At 58.4% G+C, this 17,852-nt stretch overlaps 1 protein-coding gene across 3 annotated transcripts in view; it reads left to right on the top strand.

The window, feature by feature from the left end:
* The window catches only part of KIF19 (kinesin family member 19), a 29,779-nt gene that overhangs the window by 4,599 nt on the left and 7,328 nt on the right, over window positions 1-17,852 (top strand). For 2 of the 3 annotated variants that reach the window (XM_043905634.1, XM_043905632.1), the window contains exons 3-10: window positions 9,699-9,809; window positions 10,450-10,537; window positions 10,821-10,957; window positions 12,197-12,322; window positions 12,686-12,880; window positions 14,644-14,790; window positions 16,391-16,589; window positions 17,503-17,561. In XM_043905634.1, coding sequence (XP_043761569.1) covers window positions 9,699-9,809; window positions 10,450-10,537; window positions 10,821-10,957; window positions 12,197-12,322; window positions 12,686-12,880; window positions 14,644-14,790; window positions 16,391-16,589; window positions 17,503-17,561 — 1,062 coding nt within the window. The remainder of the gene's footprint in view (window positions 1-9,698; window positions 9,810-10,449; window positions 10,538-10,820; window positions 10,958-12,196; window positions 12,323-12,685; window positions 12,881-14,643; window positions 14,791-16,390; window positions 16,590-17,502; window positions 17,562-17,852) is intronic. The other variant, XM_043905633.1, reaches the window with a different exon arrangement.

The raw sequence follows: 17,852 nt of genomic DNA, 5'->3' as shown, positions 1-17,852 counted from the left end.
TCTTCACAGTCCAACTCTCACATCCATACATGACCACTGGAAAAACTATAGCCTAGACGGACCTTTGTTGGCAAAGTAATGTCTGTGCTTTTTAATATGCTATCTAGGTTGGTCATAACTTTCCTTCCAAGGAGTAAGCCTCTTTTAATTTCATGGCTGCAATCACCATCTGCAGTGATTTTGGAGCCCAAAAAAATAAAGTCTGACACTGCTTCTACTGTTTCCCCATCTATTTCCCATGAGGTGATGGGACCAGATGCCATGATCTTAGTTTTCTGAATGTTGAGCTTTAAGCCAACTTTTTCACTCTCCTCTTTCACTTTCATCAAGAGGCGTTTTAGTTGTTCTTCACTTTCTGCCAGAAAGGTGGTATCTGAGGTTATTTATATTTCTCCCGGCAATCTTGATTCCAGCTTGTGCTTCTTCCAGCCCAGCGTTTCTCATGATGTACTCTGCATATAAGTTAAATAAGCAGGGTGACAATATACAGCCTTGACGTACTCCTTTTCCTATTTGGAACCAGTCTGTTGTTCCATGTCCAGTTCTAACTGTTGCTTCCTGACCTGCATATAGGTTTCTCAAGAGGCAGGTCAAGCGGTCTGGTATGCCCATCTCTCAGAATTTTCCACAGTTTATTGTGATCCACACAGTCAAAAGGTTTGGCATAGTCAGTAAAGCAGAAATAGATGTTTTTCTGGAACTCTTGCTTTTTTGATGATCCAGCAGTTGTTGGCAATTTGATCTCTGGTTCCTCTACCTTTTCTAAAACCAGCTTGAACATCTGGAAGTTCACGGTTAGGTACCCAGTTAACACCATTGGCTAGGTAGTACTGCACTGTAATAGGTTTATAATGCTTTTCACCCAAATAATATATTTAAAAACAAACACAAAAAATAAAGAAAGCATTTTTCATTTTACATGGTACAGAACCTTGAAAAGGACAGTAGTGCAGGACAGCCGTTGGCACAGGGGCTGGCGAGGCGTGAACAAGCAAGAGGAGTTACTGGCCGGAGGGGGCGAGGAGGCGGGAGACGCTGGAGCTGAGGGGTCGTCAGCAGAAGGAGGCGGAGGGCAGGCTGCGGCGTCTTGCACGCCTGACGCTGATGGAACAGGCTCCAGTTCCTTGCCGGAACCAGGTGCGCCTTAGCATCTTTGAATGTTCGCACCTTGAAGGTTCAGTGTAGGGGACTTACTGCATCAGTCAGAGAAAGTGCCCAGGGTTGCTCGACTGGCTGATGAGAGGGGCTGTCCGTGAAGGGCCAGGGAACTCCAGAAGAGACCCCTCCTTCCTGGCAAGGCCACTCCCTGTTTGTCCCGCTTGTCCCCCGGGCTATCCGGGACAAAGATGCTATCTCTCTGCACTGCTCCTGGCTCCCAGCCGGAGTGGGGGCTGAGAGATATTAACCGATGCTGATGGAAACGCTCTGGTCCAGGGCACAGCCCATTGTGTGCCCACACACGGCAAACACTGGCTCCTTTCTGTCCCTGCCAGTGGAGAGGGAGGCTGGGCTGCGCCTATGAGAAGGTCCTGGGCTGGGCAGCGCCGACGGGCCCACTCCTTTGTTGGCTTAGACGTACAGAGGGTGGTCTGAGCAGCGTGGGCCCAGGGCTCTCAACACGGACTCCGGGCCCTGCAGGAGAAGAAGGCTAGGCTTCTGCCCCCAGCATCTTCTCTCCCCTCCGGGTTCAAAGGTGCACTGCCTGCAACTTCCCTGATGGGCCGGTGGTTAAGACACCACACTTCCCCTGCGTGGGAGTTTGACCTCTGGTCAGGGAACTGAGATAAAACAAGGATGCACTTGCCTGGCCTGCAGTTTGGGAGAAGTCACAGCACATGGCAGGCTGGCGCCTCTCAAACACCGGCCACCGCTCAAGTGCTCTGTTCCTCCGACCAGTAAGACCCTGGCCGGCAGGAGGTGAAGACACACGAGTCCAAGAAGCAAAATGGGGGACTTCTCTGGCGGTCCAGGGGTTAAGACTTTACCTTCCAATGCAAGGGGCGTGAGTTCAATCCCTGGTTGGGGAAGTAAGACCCCACATGCCTCGAGGCCAAAATTTAAGAAAAGGGCAACCTCCCAGTCTGGCCAGGCGCTGCACCCTGGACTCCGTCGCTCTCTGCTGACCCCTAGGGCCCGTCTATGGCCCTGGCCCCCCAGGCCTGCATGACTGACCCCGAGAGGGCTCCACACTGCAGGCTCCACCAGCCTCACTGATGGGCCAGCTGCTCAGCTCCTCCTTCCTGAGGTCTGGAGCCCGGTGACTGGCAGGATGAGCGTGGGAGCAACCCCAGCACAACATGGCCATGGAGTTGCTTCCCAGCAAAGGTGCCGCTGGCCCCGGGCAGCCTGCACAATGCCCCGCGTCCGCTACAGAGACTTCTGCCCGGGAAGCAGACCCGCCCTTTACCCAGCGGCTTCCATTGCCCCCTTGCTTATGGCCCTTGCTCACAACCCAGCCCCACAGCGGGGCTCCCAGCCTGGTCTGTCCTGGGCTTCTGGGCTTCTGGGCTCTTTCTCCCCCCTGTGATGGAGGAGTTACTTGCCCCCTTGCTCGGGCCGGGGGGTGGGAAGCAACCCCGAGGTCACTACTGAAGCCCGGCCCTTGGTGGTCAGCAGGGAGGTGGTGCTGTCAAAGCCCGCCAGTCGGTGGTCCTAGCGGGGAGAGGTGGACCGAGGCGTCTGTCACCCGCTGGCGTGAGGGGGTCCCAGGACAGCCTTGCTTGGAACTGGGGGTCATTCTGCTGGGGCTGAGGGAGTCCGTGTTCCCCTGGCTTTGCAGAGGTGGACACGGACAGGGCAGGGTGTCCGCTGCGGACCAGAGGCCGGTGCCTGCATTCTGAGGAAGCTGGAGCAGGGTTTGGATCGGTAAAGAGGAGGTTCGGATGCCTGTGGTCTTACCTGCCCCACCCCCGACCCCCGGTTGATTCAGGACCGTCCTCATAGTGCTGTCAATATAATGCCTTCTTAGATGTCTCCAGGGCTTCCCAGGTGCGCTAGTGGTAAAGAACTCGCCTGCCAAAGCAGGAGATGTAAGAGACGCAGGTTCGAGCCCTGGGTCGGGAAGATCCCCTGGAAGAGGGCTTGGCAACCCACTCCAATATTCTTATCTAGCATCCCATGGTCAGAGGAGCCTGGCAGGCAACAGTCTGTAGGTTCGCAAAGAGTCTGAGACAACCGAAGCGATTTAGTATGCATACGTGGACATCTCCGTGGGTTCCTGGACGCCCAGTGCTTACCCAGTGCCTGGCGCACGGTCAGGGTTTAAGAGATGTTAGTTTATCTCAAGGGCTGACAGTCAGGATGGTTTCAAGCCCTGGAGATAGGTGAGACCCTGGCCCGCCTCCTGCCCACCCGCTTCTGGCTTCAGGCCTTTCTCTCTGGTGGTCCCGAGTTGGTCACTGCCACACATATATGTTCATGGGAGAGTCCAGTAGGCGCTCAGTCTCCTAGCATCTGGGGCTGGGACTAGACCCCATGCCAGACCCTTCAGGGAGCGCCCCTGATGACTGTAAAGTAGGGGCAGGCAGCCGGACCCGGTGGGACCCAGGAGTCCTGAGGCTGGGAAAAGAAGCTCTAGAACAAAGAGCTTCCTTCTCCCCACCCCACCCCCACCGCCCCACAAGCCCACAGCCTGCTGCCCCTCCCTCCAGCCTCCCAGACCTGTTTATCTGCAGGATTTAAGTCACCTGCCCGTGTGCATAATCCCGTAATTAGCCTTGGCTGCTCAAAGCCCAACTGTCAACCCCCTGGTGCCCCTGGGGGTCCTATCTCAGGGGATGGGGGCTTCCTGGCCTCTGTTTTCCCATCAGAAGGCAGGATGTTAATAACCTGCTCTGCTGTTGAGAGGATTAGAGCGATCCTGTGAGGGTGAGGCTATTGTGAAAGATAAATAAAGGATAAGGTGACAGATGCTGAGCCCAGAATGGTGGGTGTTGTTCGGGAGCCAGGGCGTCTTCAGTCTGCTCCCTGCCCCAGGGGCAGAGGCTCCCTGCACACCGACCGCCTGGGTGCTTCCGGCTTTGTGGTCCTGGAGGGCTGAGCCTGGTGGAGGGTGACCTGGGAGGGGATTCGGGGAGCCTTTCCCTCTGCCCTTAGCCACACCGCCTCACATCTCCCCAGCCCCCTCCCGGCCGCAGACAACCACCTTCCATCTCTATAGATTGTCCTGCTCTGGACAGTTCATGGAAACGGGATCCTGCAATCTGTGGTCCTTCGTGTCAGACTTGTTTCACTGAGCATAATGTTTTCAGGGTTCATCCATGTTGTTGCCTGGGTCAGAGTGTCATTCCTTTCCGTGGCTGGATGGTGTTCCCTGCTACTCCACACTCCTCTGGGTTCCATTGACCACTTCTCGGTTGATGGACATTTGGGTCGTTTCCTACCTTTTGACTGTTACGAATAATGCCGCCAGGAAGCAAGAATGTTTACGCTTAGCGCCTGACTGGGTACACGGCAAGTTGTGCATTGTATTGTTGTGTTCAGCCATCTCTGACTCTTTGGGACACCGTGGATTGTAGCCTGCCAGGCTCCTCTGTCCATGGGATTCTCCAGGCAAGGATACTGGAATGGGTTACCATGTCCTTCTCCAGGGGATCTTCCCAACCCAGGGATTGAACTCACATCTCCTGCATTGGCAGGCGGCTTCTTTACTGCTGAGTCACAAGGGCGATGGTTAAAAAGGCCGATCTGTGGGCCCCGTTCCCTGGAGATTCTTGTTCAGTGATTCTGGGCAGTGCTGGGAATCTGCATTTCAGAGGCTCCCAGGAAGACGATGAAGGGACCTGCAGACCCATGAGAAAGGCAGCCTTGGACCATGTCAGTCACGCGTCTGCTTACCCGGGTCCTCAGAGTCTTGCAGGAAGGTGGGGACCTGGCTAGGATACCAGCCAGATGTGGCTCTGTTCTAAGCAGTTGGCTGGACCTCGGTGGCTTTATGAGCTCAGCATTCTGATCTTTTTTCATCTAGCCTCAGGGCTGCCAGGGCCCTGTAACACCCTTCCTGGGACCAAAATCTCCTTCCTTGAGTACCCACAGGATGGTACAGCTAGAAATTTGACCAGCCACAAATTTTCCTTCTTAAAGAAAAAACAAACACAAATCCAGAAGCAATCTTACAGAGGTGACATCCAGCAGGAATCCGGCTTTTGCTTTGCTGTCTCTGGTTTATAACCCGAGAATAAAGGAGCGGTGAGCTGAGCCACCTGGATGGAAAATGACGTCTCCTGAGCTGGGCGCCCCCCCCACATTCCTGTTCTCTGCTGGGGCTTCCCGAGCAGGCGAGGGGTGAGGGCATGATTTCTTCTCTCAAGGCGACGGCCCTGTGGGTCCTCCCTGACTTCCGGCCGGGGTGAATGTGAGGCCCAGAGAGGTGGTGCAGTCTTCCCGGGGTCACCCAGCATCTGGAGCCTGAACCCAAATTGCACATCCTTCCCTCCCTCAGAGAACTTCGCTGCCCGTTTGGTGGCTTGAGGGGGAACGACGGTTTCCAAGCGGGGGTGATTTTGCTCCCAAGGGGACATGGAACACTGTCACCGCGGGAGGAGGCAGTACTGTGGCCTCCAATGCCAGAGGGCTGCTGCCAACCATCCTACAAGGCCCGGGACAACTCCCGCTCCAAATGGTCCAGCCCAAAGCGTCAGTAGCACCAAGACTGCAAAACCCTGAGCCATCCAGAGGCCAGAAAGACGCGGTTAGAGCTGCTCAGCTGCTCAAAGCCCCACAGCTTAGCGCTGCTCAGCAGGAAGAAGTCCCCACACACTTTGCTCCTGGTATTTCTCACCTGGGAGATGCTGGGGAGGAGCCTGGTCCCTTCTGTGGCCCCATCTACCGATGACAACCCCCTCCCCTGAGTCTCAGGCCCCCCTAGCTCCCCAGTGGATCTTGGGTTCCCTGGCCCAAATCTAGAACTGTGCAAAGATCACATCTGGCTTTGACTCAAGAACAGGTCTGGATGTGGGGCGTTGAGGGCAGGAAGAAGGCAAGCCAGGGCCTCTGCGGAGTCAGGGGGCCGGGATGAGCGGAGACAGGGCCCTGCCCCAGCCGCGCCTCCCACCCGACCCCCTGCCAGTGTGGGGTGGGGGGGAGCCTGTGCATCTTGTGTGGTCAACATCCCCCTTGAAACCTCCCAGAGCAGGTATCCAGCTTGCTACAGGTTGAACATGGACACTTAAGACTCAGAGATTTTGTGAAAGGACACTCCCAGGCTGGGCTGGCCACCTCCGGGATGAGGGAGGGCCCTGCCTTGGGGCAGGGGGGCGGGGGAGTGATGTATCCATTTCCAAGGCTGCTGGACCGAAATACCACTGAGTTGTTCAGTCACTCAGTCGTGTCCAACTCTTTGTGACCCCTTGGACTGCAGCACGCCAGGCCTCCCTGTCCATCACCAACTCCCGGAGTTCCCGCAAGCTCATATCCATTGAGTCGGTGATGCCATCCAGCCATCTCATCCTCTGCCGTCCCCTTCTCCTCCTGCCTTCAATCTTTCCCAGCATCAGCATCTTTTCTAAGGAGTTAGCTCTTTGTATCAGGTGGGCAAACTATTGGAGTTTCAACTTCAGCATCAGTCCTTCCAATGAATATTCAGGACTGATTTCCTTTGAGGTGGACTGGTTGGATCTCCTTCCTTCCACATGTGTCTGTGTCCTAATATCCCCCTTTTATTATTTTTTTTCTCTTTTTTTTGGATTAGCCCCCTTTTATAAGGACACCACCACCTTATAAAAGGACCACATCCTCACTCAACTGATTACATCTGCAACAACTTTATTTCCAAATAAGGTCACATTGGGAGGGGCTGGGGAGTTGGACTTCAACATTTAAATCTGGTCGGGGGGAGGAGCATAGCTCAACCAAACAGAGGAGCATCCCCCCAGCCAAGCCGCTGCTGGTCCAGAGGCGGGGACGGGAGGTCTGGTTAGGAGCCTGGGTTCTGGAACCCAGTAGCTTTGAATCCAGCGAGCTCTGTACTTGGCAGTGCGGCCTTGGGTACCAATCTGACTCCTCATTACAATCCTGCGATAATGAGGGCCCGCTCTAAGTTGTCGGAGAAAAGGAGACAGTGTGCAAAGCATTTAGCACTGCACATGGCCCCAATGCAGCTTTCTTTAGAAAGTATTCCCTGGGGGCTTCCCGGGTGGTCTAGTGATTAGGGCTCTTGTGTTTCCACTGCAGAGGGGCATGGGTTCAATCCCTGGGAGGGGAAGTTCCAGATGCCACGAGGTGTGTGTGGCCAGAAAACAGAAAACGTTCCCTGGGCCGATGCCCGGTGCCAGTCTGGGTGACTTTTAGGATGTACAGGAGCTGCTTTGGGGGGCAACGTGCTCACAGAGGGGCCCCCACGTCTCCTTCTGTGGCCATCTTGGGTCTGTGCTCGCGGGATTCCTGGCAGTGAGAAGAGGAGGGAAAGTTCCTGAGCTCTCGTCCCAACCCTGCCTTTCTCACGAGAGCTGCTGGTGATTCTGAGCTGAGGCCACCGGCCCACAGCCTGCCTCTCACATCACGGTCTTGCTGGTGATGTCCCCTTGTTTGCTTTCCCACCTCCCATTCCTCCGCCAGTTCTTACTCGTCCTTTAAGACCTGGTGCTGGAACTTCCCTGGTGGTCCAGTGGTTAAGACTCTGCCCTTCCAGTGAGGGGGGCACAGGTTCGATCCCTGACTGGGGGACTGAGATCCTGCTTGCTTCATGGCATGCCAGAAATTTTTAAAAAATAAAGTAGATATGCAACAAGGGCTTCCTGGTGGCTCAGTCAGTAAAGAATCTGCCTGCAATGCTGGAGACCCGAGTTCGATCCCTGGGTTGGGAAGAGTCCCTGGAGAAGGGAATGGTAACCCACTCCAGTATCCTTGCCTGGAGAATTCCATGGACAGAGGAGCCTGGTGGGCTCCAGTCCATGGGGTTGCAAGAGTTGAACACAACTTAGCAACTAAACCACCAAGCAACAGGGATTTACTGTATATTAGCATAGGGAACTATATTAAATATCTTATTTAAAAACAAAACAACACAGTGCTGGTACCTCCTCTTCCAGGAAGCCCTCCTGTAGTGGAAAAGCTGGATCACGTGCCCCTTCTCTACACTCTGCCTACCTCCTGGAGCCCAGCGCTTGTTATTAAAATGGTCTGTTCCCCACTGTACTCCGAATGTCAGGCAGGAAATCACATCTCTCTCTGACCCAGGGGTATCACTTAATGACTGGGTTACGTGCGAGGTGCCCAGCAGTTGTGGTCACTCAGCCTGAACTCCCCGTACTGCCTCGGTGGCAGCCCCGAGCACCGGCCCTCACCCCAGCCCTCCGCAGCTCAGCTCCGGTTCACCTGGCCGAGGGGCACAAGGGCTCCATTGTGTGCCCGAGTGGACAGGGAAGGGGGTGATGATGCTCTGGAGAGTGGGGTGAGGGCTGGGGTCCAGACAGATGGAGCCCCAGACAAAGCCCTCTTTTAAGAGGGGCTCATGGCAGCCGTGCTGACAATGTCCTGACTCAGGAGGCTGGATGTCAAAGGAAGCAAGGGCCCACGGTGCCCGTGAACTTGGCGGTGCCCAGAGGTCATCTGAAGGTGATCAGTGGATGATGGGCATCGGTGCAGGCTGCTCACCCTCCCCTGCACTGAAGGCCCCGGAGGGTGCCCCTCGGGCCGCTGGTGCTGCCGCTGTGCCCAGGAGCCCTGACACCAAGGGTGAGGGTCGTGTAGCTGGTCGGGTTCCCTTGCATGCCTCTGGGGCCCACACCCGCGGACTTGTGGGCAGGTATTTCTTCATTTGGGTCTGACACTTGATCAGGGCTCCTGCTGCTGGCATTAGGGCCCGAGCCAGGAACTGGATCCTGGGAGAGGCTTGCACGGCCCTGGGGCTGAAGCCCGGAGGAGGTGGCCAGAGACATCTGTGCTCCCCAGGTACACTGCAGGCCCCAGCGCCCTGCACTCAGCTCACTGTGGCTGCCCAGCCTTTAGCAGGCTGTGAGGGGGCCCGGGGCAGTGGCCTCCTCCTTTCCATGCACAGAGCCCCAGCCCAGCCTGTCTGGGGCGTCCCCTCTCGTGGCTCCCCTGGAATCCCACCTGACTGGTTAAGACCTCTGCGGGAGGGTCCCGGGCTCCGGCCTCCTAGGAAGCTGTCTTACCTCTTCCTTCCTCCCTCCACTGAAGATTTCAGAGGAGGGCCCTGCTGGGACCTGGGGGAAGGGAGTGGTCTTAGACCAGTTTAGGTGCAGTGAGCACTGGTGTCTACCTACTGGGAGGAGCCTGGTGGGAGCCCCAAAGCTGCGGTCCTCCCAGCACTGGGGGCTCCTGCATCCTGGTGCTGGATGGGAGTGCACCCAGAGGGACCCCTATACATCTCCTGAGTCCAGGATGCTGGACCGGGCTCCCAAGTCAGCCGCCTCTGTCTGCTCCCCCGGTGGCCGCCCTCACGCCTTGTCCCCTCTCAGGCTCTCTTCGGGCCGTCACTAGCCCTGACTTCCCTGCTGACCCCGGAAGGGAGCTCTGAGACCGTGGGGTGGTCCCAGGGTAGCCCGTCCGCTCAGCGTCTTGTCCTCTGTTGGGACTCGGTTGACCTTGACCCTGGCGCTCCCGGACACCGAGTCTCATTCGGCCCCTCCCACTCCTTCCCATGGCCTGAGTCGGGGTGAGGTCAGTGGTCATTGTGGACATCGGGGTGGGCCTGGGGCTCCCGGGTGACTGCTGGCCTCCCCTCGGGACCTTTGCAGATGGTGGTTCTTATGGATCCAATGGAGGATCCTGATGACATCCTACGGGCGCACCGCTCCCGGGAGAAGTCCTACCTGTTCGACGTGGCCTTTGACTTCACTGCCACCCAGGTGAGGGGGCACCTGGGCCTGGGGACACACAGAATCCCTTCTCTGCCCTCTGACCAACCTGGGAGGGAGCCCTTAGGAGACCCCGGGACCAAGCCCCAGGCGTCCCTCCATCACTCACTGTCTCCCTGCTGCATCCCCACATGCACACGTGTGTGTGAGCCTGCATAGTACATACAGAGCCTTCTGCGTGGACACCCCGCGGTCAGCACACAAATGCCACCCTCCACGGGGACCCACACAGCAGTCCCCACAGGTGGCCCCAGGGGAGCCGCAGGAAGGTGCCCGAAGCCCTTCTGGTGCTGGGAGGGGTGGCTCGGGGAAGCTGACACCCTCTCAGGGACCCCCCGTCTCACCCATCTGCGGACGCTCCAAGGAGCAGGTGTGAGGCGTCCTCTGGGCTGGGGCCCGGGAGCCAGCTGTTGGTGGGGAGGGTCTCAGGTGTCCTGAGCACTCTTGCAGGCTGGCATCCCCCCCCACCCGCCATGGGGGCAAAGCAGAGACATCCATCCCCCTCCCCACCCCCACTTCTCTGGGCCCAAGTGCCCCAGGGAAGACACTGCCTCTGTGGAGGGTCAGGGTGAGCCCGTGTGCTCTGCCCTGGCTGTGCCCAGAGTCCTGATGGGTCTCCTCTTCCCTGCAGGAGATGGTGTATCAGGCCACCACCAAGAGCCTCATCGAAGGCGTCATCTCAGGCTACAATGCCACCGTCTTTGCCTATGGCCCCACAGGTGAGGGCGAGTGCCCCCGAGGATCAAGCCCCTCACCCTCCACCTCGGTGCTTGTCTGGCCCAGGCCGGAGCAGGAATCAAGGACGTGGCGGATTGAAACTGCCCTCTCCCAGAGCCCTTTGGACCTAGAGCCCCACCCCCAGCCAAGGATGCCATCTTCTCCCCCTGCCCCCACCTCCCGGCCACCGGGGAGGCTCCAGCCTTGAGGACAGACCCAGGTTTGCCAGGGGCCCCCGCGCTCCCGGTCCCTGTCCTGCTCGCCCACCCCCCTGCTCTGCCCCAGGCTGCGGGAAGACCCACACCATGCTGGGCACAGACCACGAGCCCGGCATCTACGTCCGGACCCTCAACGACCTCTTCCGAGCCATCGAGGAGACCAGCGACGACATGGAATACGAGGTGTCCATGTCCTACTTGGAGGTGAGCCCTCGGTGCACCCCGTCCTGTGGGCGTGGGCCAGGAGGTCCACGGGACCGGGCTGGTTTACCGCCCTGGGGTCAGGTCAGGGGGCAGTCTCCTGGGGGTGCTCATCACTGCTTCTCGCCCATGTGCCTGTGGTCGGCTTCACCTTATAAAAACTCGGAGAGGCTCAGAGAGGTTAGGCAACTAGACAGAGGTCACACAGTAAGTGAGGGAACAGGAATTCAGACTCAGGACCCTGCAGCTTTAAAGCCGAGCCTTGCCCACTTGGCTGCTCGAGTAACCAGGTCACTGAGCACAGACCTCAGCCACCCTCCCAGAGGCCATCCTCTGGACCCACTCCTGGGCTTCCCCGGTGGCTCAGATGGTAAAGAATCTGCCTGCAGTGCAGGAGACCCAGGTTCGATCCCGGGGTTGGGAAGATGCCCTGGAGAAGGAAATGGCAACCCACTCCAGTATTCTTGCCTGGAGACTCCCATGGACAGAGTACAGTCCATGGGGTCGCAGAGTCGGACACGACTGAGCTGACCCTGTTTGCTTTGCCGGGCCACCGGCAGGCACTCTGTGTATGTAGGTGCAGGTAAGAATGTTACATACGCGGACAGGCTTAGACCTGCCCGTCTTCTCCACCTTGACACAGCCCCCGATGCCCACCTGTGGGAGTGCTATCACTGGGCAATAGCAGATCGGCAGGGGTGGGAGCCCACAGAGGCCAGAAGCGGCGGGAGAGCCACTAGGCTAGGCTCCATCTGGCTCCTGGCCTCCCCAGCTCCCTCTGGAAGCTGATAATCTCCTGGGTGACAGCTCAGGAGGGGCAGCGAGGCATTGCTGCCAGCACCTGCTCCAGCCAGCATGGTGTTGACTTAGCCAGCAAGATGCACTTCGGGGGCCACGGTTGGGGAGGCTGGCTGAAGATACCATAAGGGTTGCCTAGCAACCGCCAGGGCTTGGCCATGGGTTAGGTCCCATCCTCTGCTCGGTGCCCGGCTGGCCTGCAGAGAGAGGGTACCTTCTGTACTGTTGGCTCTGGCAGCCCAGTGTTTCCCCCCTGGATGCTGAAGCCCCCTTACGCCCACCCCATAGGAAGGAAGGGGTCCGTCTCCTTAACCCGGGGTTTTTTTCCCTGAGAGGAGCCCGGAGCTCTCGGGAGGGATGGAAAGCCGGGCTGTTGCCTGAACCTCCTGCTCTTGGTCTCCCATTAACGTCTGTCCCCTGCCCCTCCCGACCGGGTCCCATCAGATCTACAATGAGATGATCCGGGACCTGCTGAACCCTGCCCTGGGGTACCTGGAGCTGAGGGAAGACTCCAAGGGGGTGATCCAGGTGGCCGGAATCACCGAGGTCTCCACCATCAACGCCAAAGAGGCGAGTCTCGTGCAGCCAGTCGGGCAGTGGAGAAGGACACTAACCCACGCATGTGTGTGTTTGGGGGGTGCCCAGAGGTGTCAGGGCTCTGCAACCAGGGAGCCGCTGCGGCTCAGCTGGGCCGGAGCTGGGGCAGACACCGAGGACCCTGGACGACACGCCCCCGGCCACGCTGACCCTGGGGACCGGACAGGCATCCCGCCTCCTAGTTGACAGACAGGCCCTGACCTTTCAGCCCCCACAGCACACGGGGGGTTGACCCAGCCCTGCCTTGGGCCCCCTCCCACCCTCGCAGAGGCAGGACTGGGGAGTGTCCCCACAGGCCCCCAGGAGTGGCCTCCCTGCTCTGCCCCGCCCACCCAGATCATGCAGCTGCTGATGAGGGGGAACCGGCAGAGGACCCAGGAGCCCACGGCCGCCAACCAGACGTCCTCGCGCTCCCACGCCGTGCTCCAGGTGGCCGTGCGCCAGCGCAGCCGGGTCAGGGACGTCCTGCAGGAGGTGCGGCAGGGCCGCCTCTTCATGATCGACCTGGCCGGCTCTGAGCGGGCCTCCCAGGTGAGGCCGGCTCCCCTGGGGCTGGGCGCAGAGCTTGGGGGTGGGGAGCAGGGCAGGGAGGCTGGCCCACCCCGCTCCCCGAGGGGTGGAGTGGGGACTGTTTCAGGGAGGATGGGGATGGGGGGGTGCTCTGGAGGGGAGGACACTGAGGGATGTCACAGAAAGGATGGGCTGGGCTGGGGGACCCCAGGGAGACCCCCCCCCCAAGGGGCTATTTGTGGGAAGGGGCCTGGGAGTGTGAGAGTCTCTCCAGGGAAGGAGACAGAGCGTGTCCCAGAGGACATGGGGAAACAGCCAGGAGAATGAACGGGCCCGGTGAGGAGCTGGGGCCCCAGGGAGACGATGTCCGGGGTGGGGGACCCTGGACAGAGCCTGGGAGGGGACCCTTCCCACCACATCAGGGACAGAAAAGGGCCCACCACCCACTTCTCAATATTCATCTCCCCCCCACCCCCACAGCCATTTGCCCGGCCCTGCCACCCAGGCCTGGGCCCAGGCCCCCTCTTGTGGGCAAATTCAGAAGTTTCGTGGTCGCCTGAATCCATGGGCATCTCACCATTAGCACTGAGGCAAACTCAAGCACAAGGGAGAAGTAACAAGGGCCTCGTGTTTGAACATGTGGGGTTGGTTTTAACAGGGTGGAGTAGGAGAAACATTCTTTCCCTAAAGGCCTGAGGGCTTCCTGGAGGAAGGGGGTGGGGAGCAGCCAGCGGGGAGAGGGTGTGCCCCGCAGCCACTGGGTCCCAGGCTGGGCAGAGACATCTCCCGAGGGCAGCTGTGGGCAGGGCCTCCTGGGACTTGGCCCTGTCCTAATCTCACATCCATTCACACACACCTTCATGCGTTTCCTAGCGCACAGGCTTCCTTTTTTTTCTTTTAATATTTACTTATTATTTATGTGTTGGCTGCTTCGGGTCTTAGTTGTGGCACATGGAATCTTTAATTGCAGCATTCAAACTCTCAGCTGTGGCATGTGGGACCTGGTGCCCTGACCAGGGATGGAACGCAGGCCCCCTGCATTGGGAGCGCGGAGTCTTAGCCCCTGGACCGCCAGGGGGTTCCTCACACCTTCTTATACACACATTACACACTGTCACATGTACACATGCAATTCACACACGCTCACACGCCCTTCCCCGCAAACACACAAACTTCTGTCTGTCCCCTCTGGAGCCTGGCTCTCTCTTTAGAGCCGAGAGCCCACGGCCGTGCCGGCTCCCAGCTGAGCTGCCTGGGAAGTCAAGACCTCCCTCCATCTCGCCCTCGGCCCTGCCCTTAACTGTGCCAGCAGGTCAGTGCCCAGGGAGATGAAGAGCCAGGCTCTCAGCATCCTCGGGAGCCTCCTGCCCCCGCTCTTGTCCAGCGTGCATGCTCAGTAACTTCAGTCCTGTCCAACTCTGTGACCCCACCGAGTGTAGCGCGCCAGGCTCCTCTGTCCATGAGATCCTCCAGGCAAGAGTACTGGAGTGGGCTGCTTTGCCCGCCTCCAGAGGATCTTCTAGACCCAGGGATCGAACTGGCTTTTCCTGTGTCTCCTGCATTGCCAGGCAGGCTCTTTACCACTAGCGCCCACCTAGGAAGCCCCACGCTTGTCCAGAGACCTTCTCATTCTCTGACCTTCGGGAATGCCCTCCGTGATCCCTGGAGAGAGGGCAGACCAGGTCCTCAGTGTCTCTTCCTTGCAGAGCCCTGGGGGAAGGGGAGGGGTTTACAACCCAGGATGGCCTGGGGCGGGGATTCACAGCTGCTGCTCACCCCCCCAGACACAGAACCGTGGGCAGCGCATGAAAGAGGGGGCCCACATCAACCGCTCGCTGCTGGCCCTGGGCAACTGCATCAATGCGCTGAGTGACAAGGGCACCAACAAGTACATCAACTATCGTGACAGCAAGCTCACCCGCCTCCTGAAGGTACCAGCTGCCACCAGGCCCGGGCCCTGGGCATCCGGGGCGGGGCTGCCAGCTTCGCAGAGGAAAATACAGGATGCCCAGCTGCATGTGAATAAATAACTGATAAATAACGAAATCCGGTTTGGGTATCAGTATGTATGTCCCATGCCATCTTTGGGACATACTTATAAAGCTCACTCATTTATCCAAATTTCAGATCTAAACTGGGTGTCTTATATGTTAGGGCTTCCCAGGTGGCTCAGTGGGTTAAAAAAATCTGCCTGCAATGCAGGAGATGCAGGAGACGTGGGTTTGATTTCTGGGTTGGGAAGGTCCCCTGGAGGAGGGCATGGCAATCCATCCCAGTAGTCTTGCCTGGAGAATCCCATGGACAGGGGAGCCAGTCCGCGGGGTCGAGAAGAGTCAGACATGGCTGAAGCAATTGAGTATGCACTCGCAGGCCTCCGTTTGTGAACAGCAGGGAGGAAAAGAGGTTGCATCTGAGCATCTGACCGCCCCCTCCTCACCAGCCCCAGGGCTGTGGGTCTGAAGGAACTGGGAGTCATCTGCATTTGGGGGTTCAGATGGACAGTCTCGTGGCTCCCAGAGGCTGCTGTTGCCGGGGGGCTGGGGAGGGGGTTTGCACTTCTGACTGGGCTCCGAATGCAGTGCTTCACCCCGCCACACCCAGTTCCTTTTTGGAGAGGAGGGAGCCATTCTGCATGACTTGTGGGATCTTAATTTCCCCACCAGGGATTGAACCCTGGGCCCTCAGCAGTGAAAGCATGGAGTCCTAACCGCTGGATGGCCAGGGAATTCTCCGCAGTTCCTTTTATCGGGTCAGCGTATCTGAGTTTAGGGGGTCATTATTTCCATTTGCAGATGAGGAAACTGAGACACTGAGAAGCTAAGTAACATCCCCAGGGGCTCACGCTAGTAAGTGCTGGACGTAGGACCCCAGCAGAGGTCTGGCTGGCTGATGGCGGAGCTGCAGGTGACCTAACGCTGGGCATCAGCCCGCCAGCATCACTGCACCTACAGGCTGGGGGTACGAGAGCCGGCTCCTGCCACCTAGCAACCCGAGGGAGCTGAGGGTTAGAGAGGTGAAGGAGCTAGTCACTGCCGCGCCCGAGGGCTTTGCCCCCAGGCCACTGTAGCCCCGCGCGCAATCTCTCCATTGGAGAGGGCAGGGCAAGCCCAGGGCACGGGAGGCGGTGGTCACAGGCCCAGTTCACCCCATCACCAGCCTCACTTCAGCCAAGACAATGGCGCCTTCCGCCGTCAGCAAAGGGGGCAACCTGGGAGGCCCAAGGAGATGGTGGAGAAGCCCAGGACCCCTCACAGCTCTTGCTGCTCTGGTCCCAACCAACCAGGGGGCGGCCTTTGCTCATCCTCATGTGTGAAGAGGGGGAGGGGGAGAGCTGGGAGACCCTGACTCAGACGCTGGAAATTTTCAAATGTGACCTTTGGAGCAGAAACCGGGAGAGGGAAGAAGTGGGGAGACGGCGGAGGGGGCGGGGAGGGTCCACAGCACCAGCACGTGGGAGAGAGGCATCGTGAGTGGGAGCAGGGTCCAGGGAGGCGGCCGCCTGCTGACCGCCGCCCGCCCCCGCCCGTCCAGGACTCCCTGGGGGGAAACAGCCGCACCGTGATGATCGCCCACATCAGCCCAGCGAGCAGCGCCTTCGAGGAGTCCCGGAACACCCTGACCTACGCCGGCCGGGCCAAGAACATCAAGACCCGGGTGAGGGGGCCCCTGCTCTGTGCCTCCCGGACTCACCTTTCTGGGCCAAGACTCAAGCCCCCTGGACTGATTCCAGGTCCTGCCACCCCCCAGCCTCCCCCGAACACACACGCTGGACCGAGCCACCACTGCTCTGGCCCACCGTTACTTGCCAGGAAGCCCTCAGCTTCTGAGGGTCCCCTTCTCTTTTCTAATTTATTTGGCCGTGGTTAGTTGCTGTCGTCCTGTGCGGGCTTTCTCTGGTTGTGGTGACTGTGGTGGATTCTCTTGTTGTGCGATACGGGCTCTGGGGCGTGTGGGCTCAGTAAGGGTGGCTTACGGGCTTAGTGGCCCCGCGGCATGTGAGATCTTCCCAGACCAGACACCAAACCCACGTGCCCTGCATTGGCAGGCAGACTTAACCATCAGACCACCAGGGAAGTCCCTGTCCTCCTCTTGTTCAAAGTCTGTGCTCATCCCCAAGGTCTGTGCCCCCAGCCCCACCACCCCCTTCCAGTCTCCTGTTTTCATCTTAAAAGACGCTCATTCAGACGTTTACGCCTCCAAAGGCCCTAACCCCGACAGTTACAGAAGTGTTGACTGTCACTGGGTACTTTTACTGGGCCCTTTATCAGTTCATCTCATGTGGTCCTCCGACGAGGCAGGTGCTATCTCTGTCCTCATTTTATAGTTGAGGAAAGGGAGGCTGAAGGGAGCTAAGTGGCTTCCCGGGTGGGCAGGAGTAGTGCTGAGACCAGCACTGGGTCCTCCCAGTTTCCAAGGTTTCCTTACCTTTTCTGGTCAGTGCCTTAGAATCCTGGCTCTCTATGAGGTCATCTGGGCCCACCCGTGTGAAGAGTCTAAGAACCGAACGAACATTCTAACCCTGCAGTTTTCCAGCTGCTGTTTCAGGAGCTGGATGCTTTATCTCTGCTCTCTCCATTAAGGAACTTAATGGTGGGAAGAGACCCTTAAAAGAGCGAATTGACAGTTCAGAATATTATCAACAGCAGGCAATCACACCAACAGCAGGGAGGCCAGTGGGATCCCACCGACCTCTTTAGAGACGGTGAGAGGGAATCTGAAGGATGGAGAGGAGATTCCAGAAGGGAGAGAGCAGCAAGGATAGAGGCTCCTGAGGCAGGGAGGAGGTGGTGTCCGCGGCGGAGGTGGGGGGAGGAGAATGGTTCCTCCGATGAAGATGGAGCAGTGAGCCAAATGAAACTCTAAAGAGAGCAGTGGGCCTTCAACACCAGATGAAGGAATCAGGGCATTCTTCCAGCAGTAGGGAGCCAAAGAAGGTTGAGTGGCTCAGAGGCCGGGGGTGGGGGATGGGGTGCACAATTTTAGGAGTATGCCT

Source organism: Cervus elaphus, chromosome 5, assembly GCF_910594005.1.
Source record: "Cervus elaphus chromosome 5, mCerEla1.1, whole genome shotgun sequence".
NCBI classification, from domain to species: Eukaryota; Metazoa; Chordata; class Mammalia; order Artiodactyla; family Cervidae; genus Cervus; species Cervus elaphus.
This window is presented reverse-complemented; position numbering and strand designations above follow the sequence as displayed.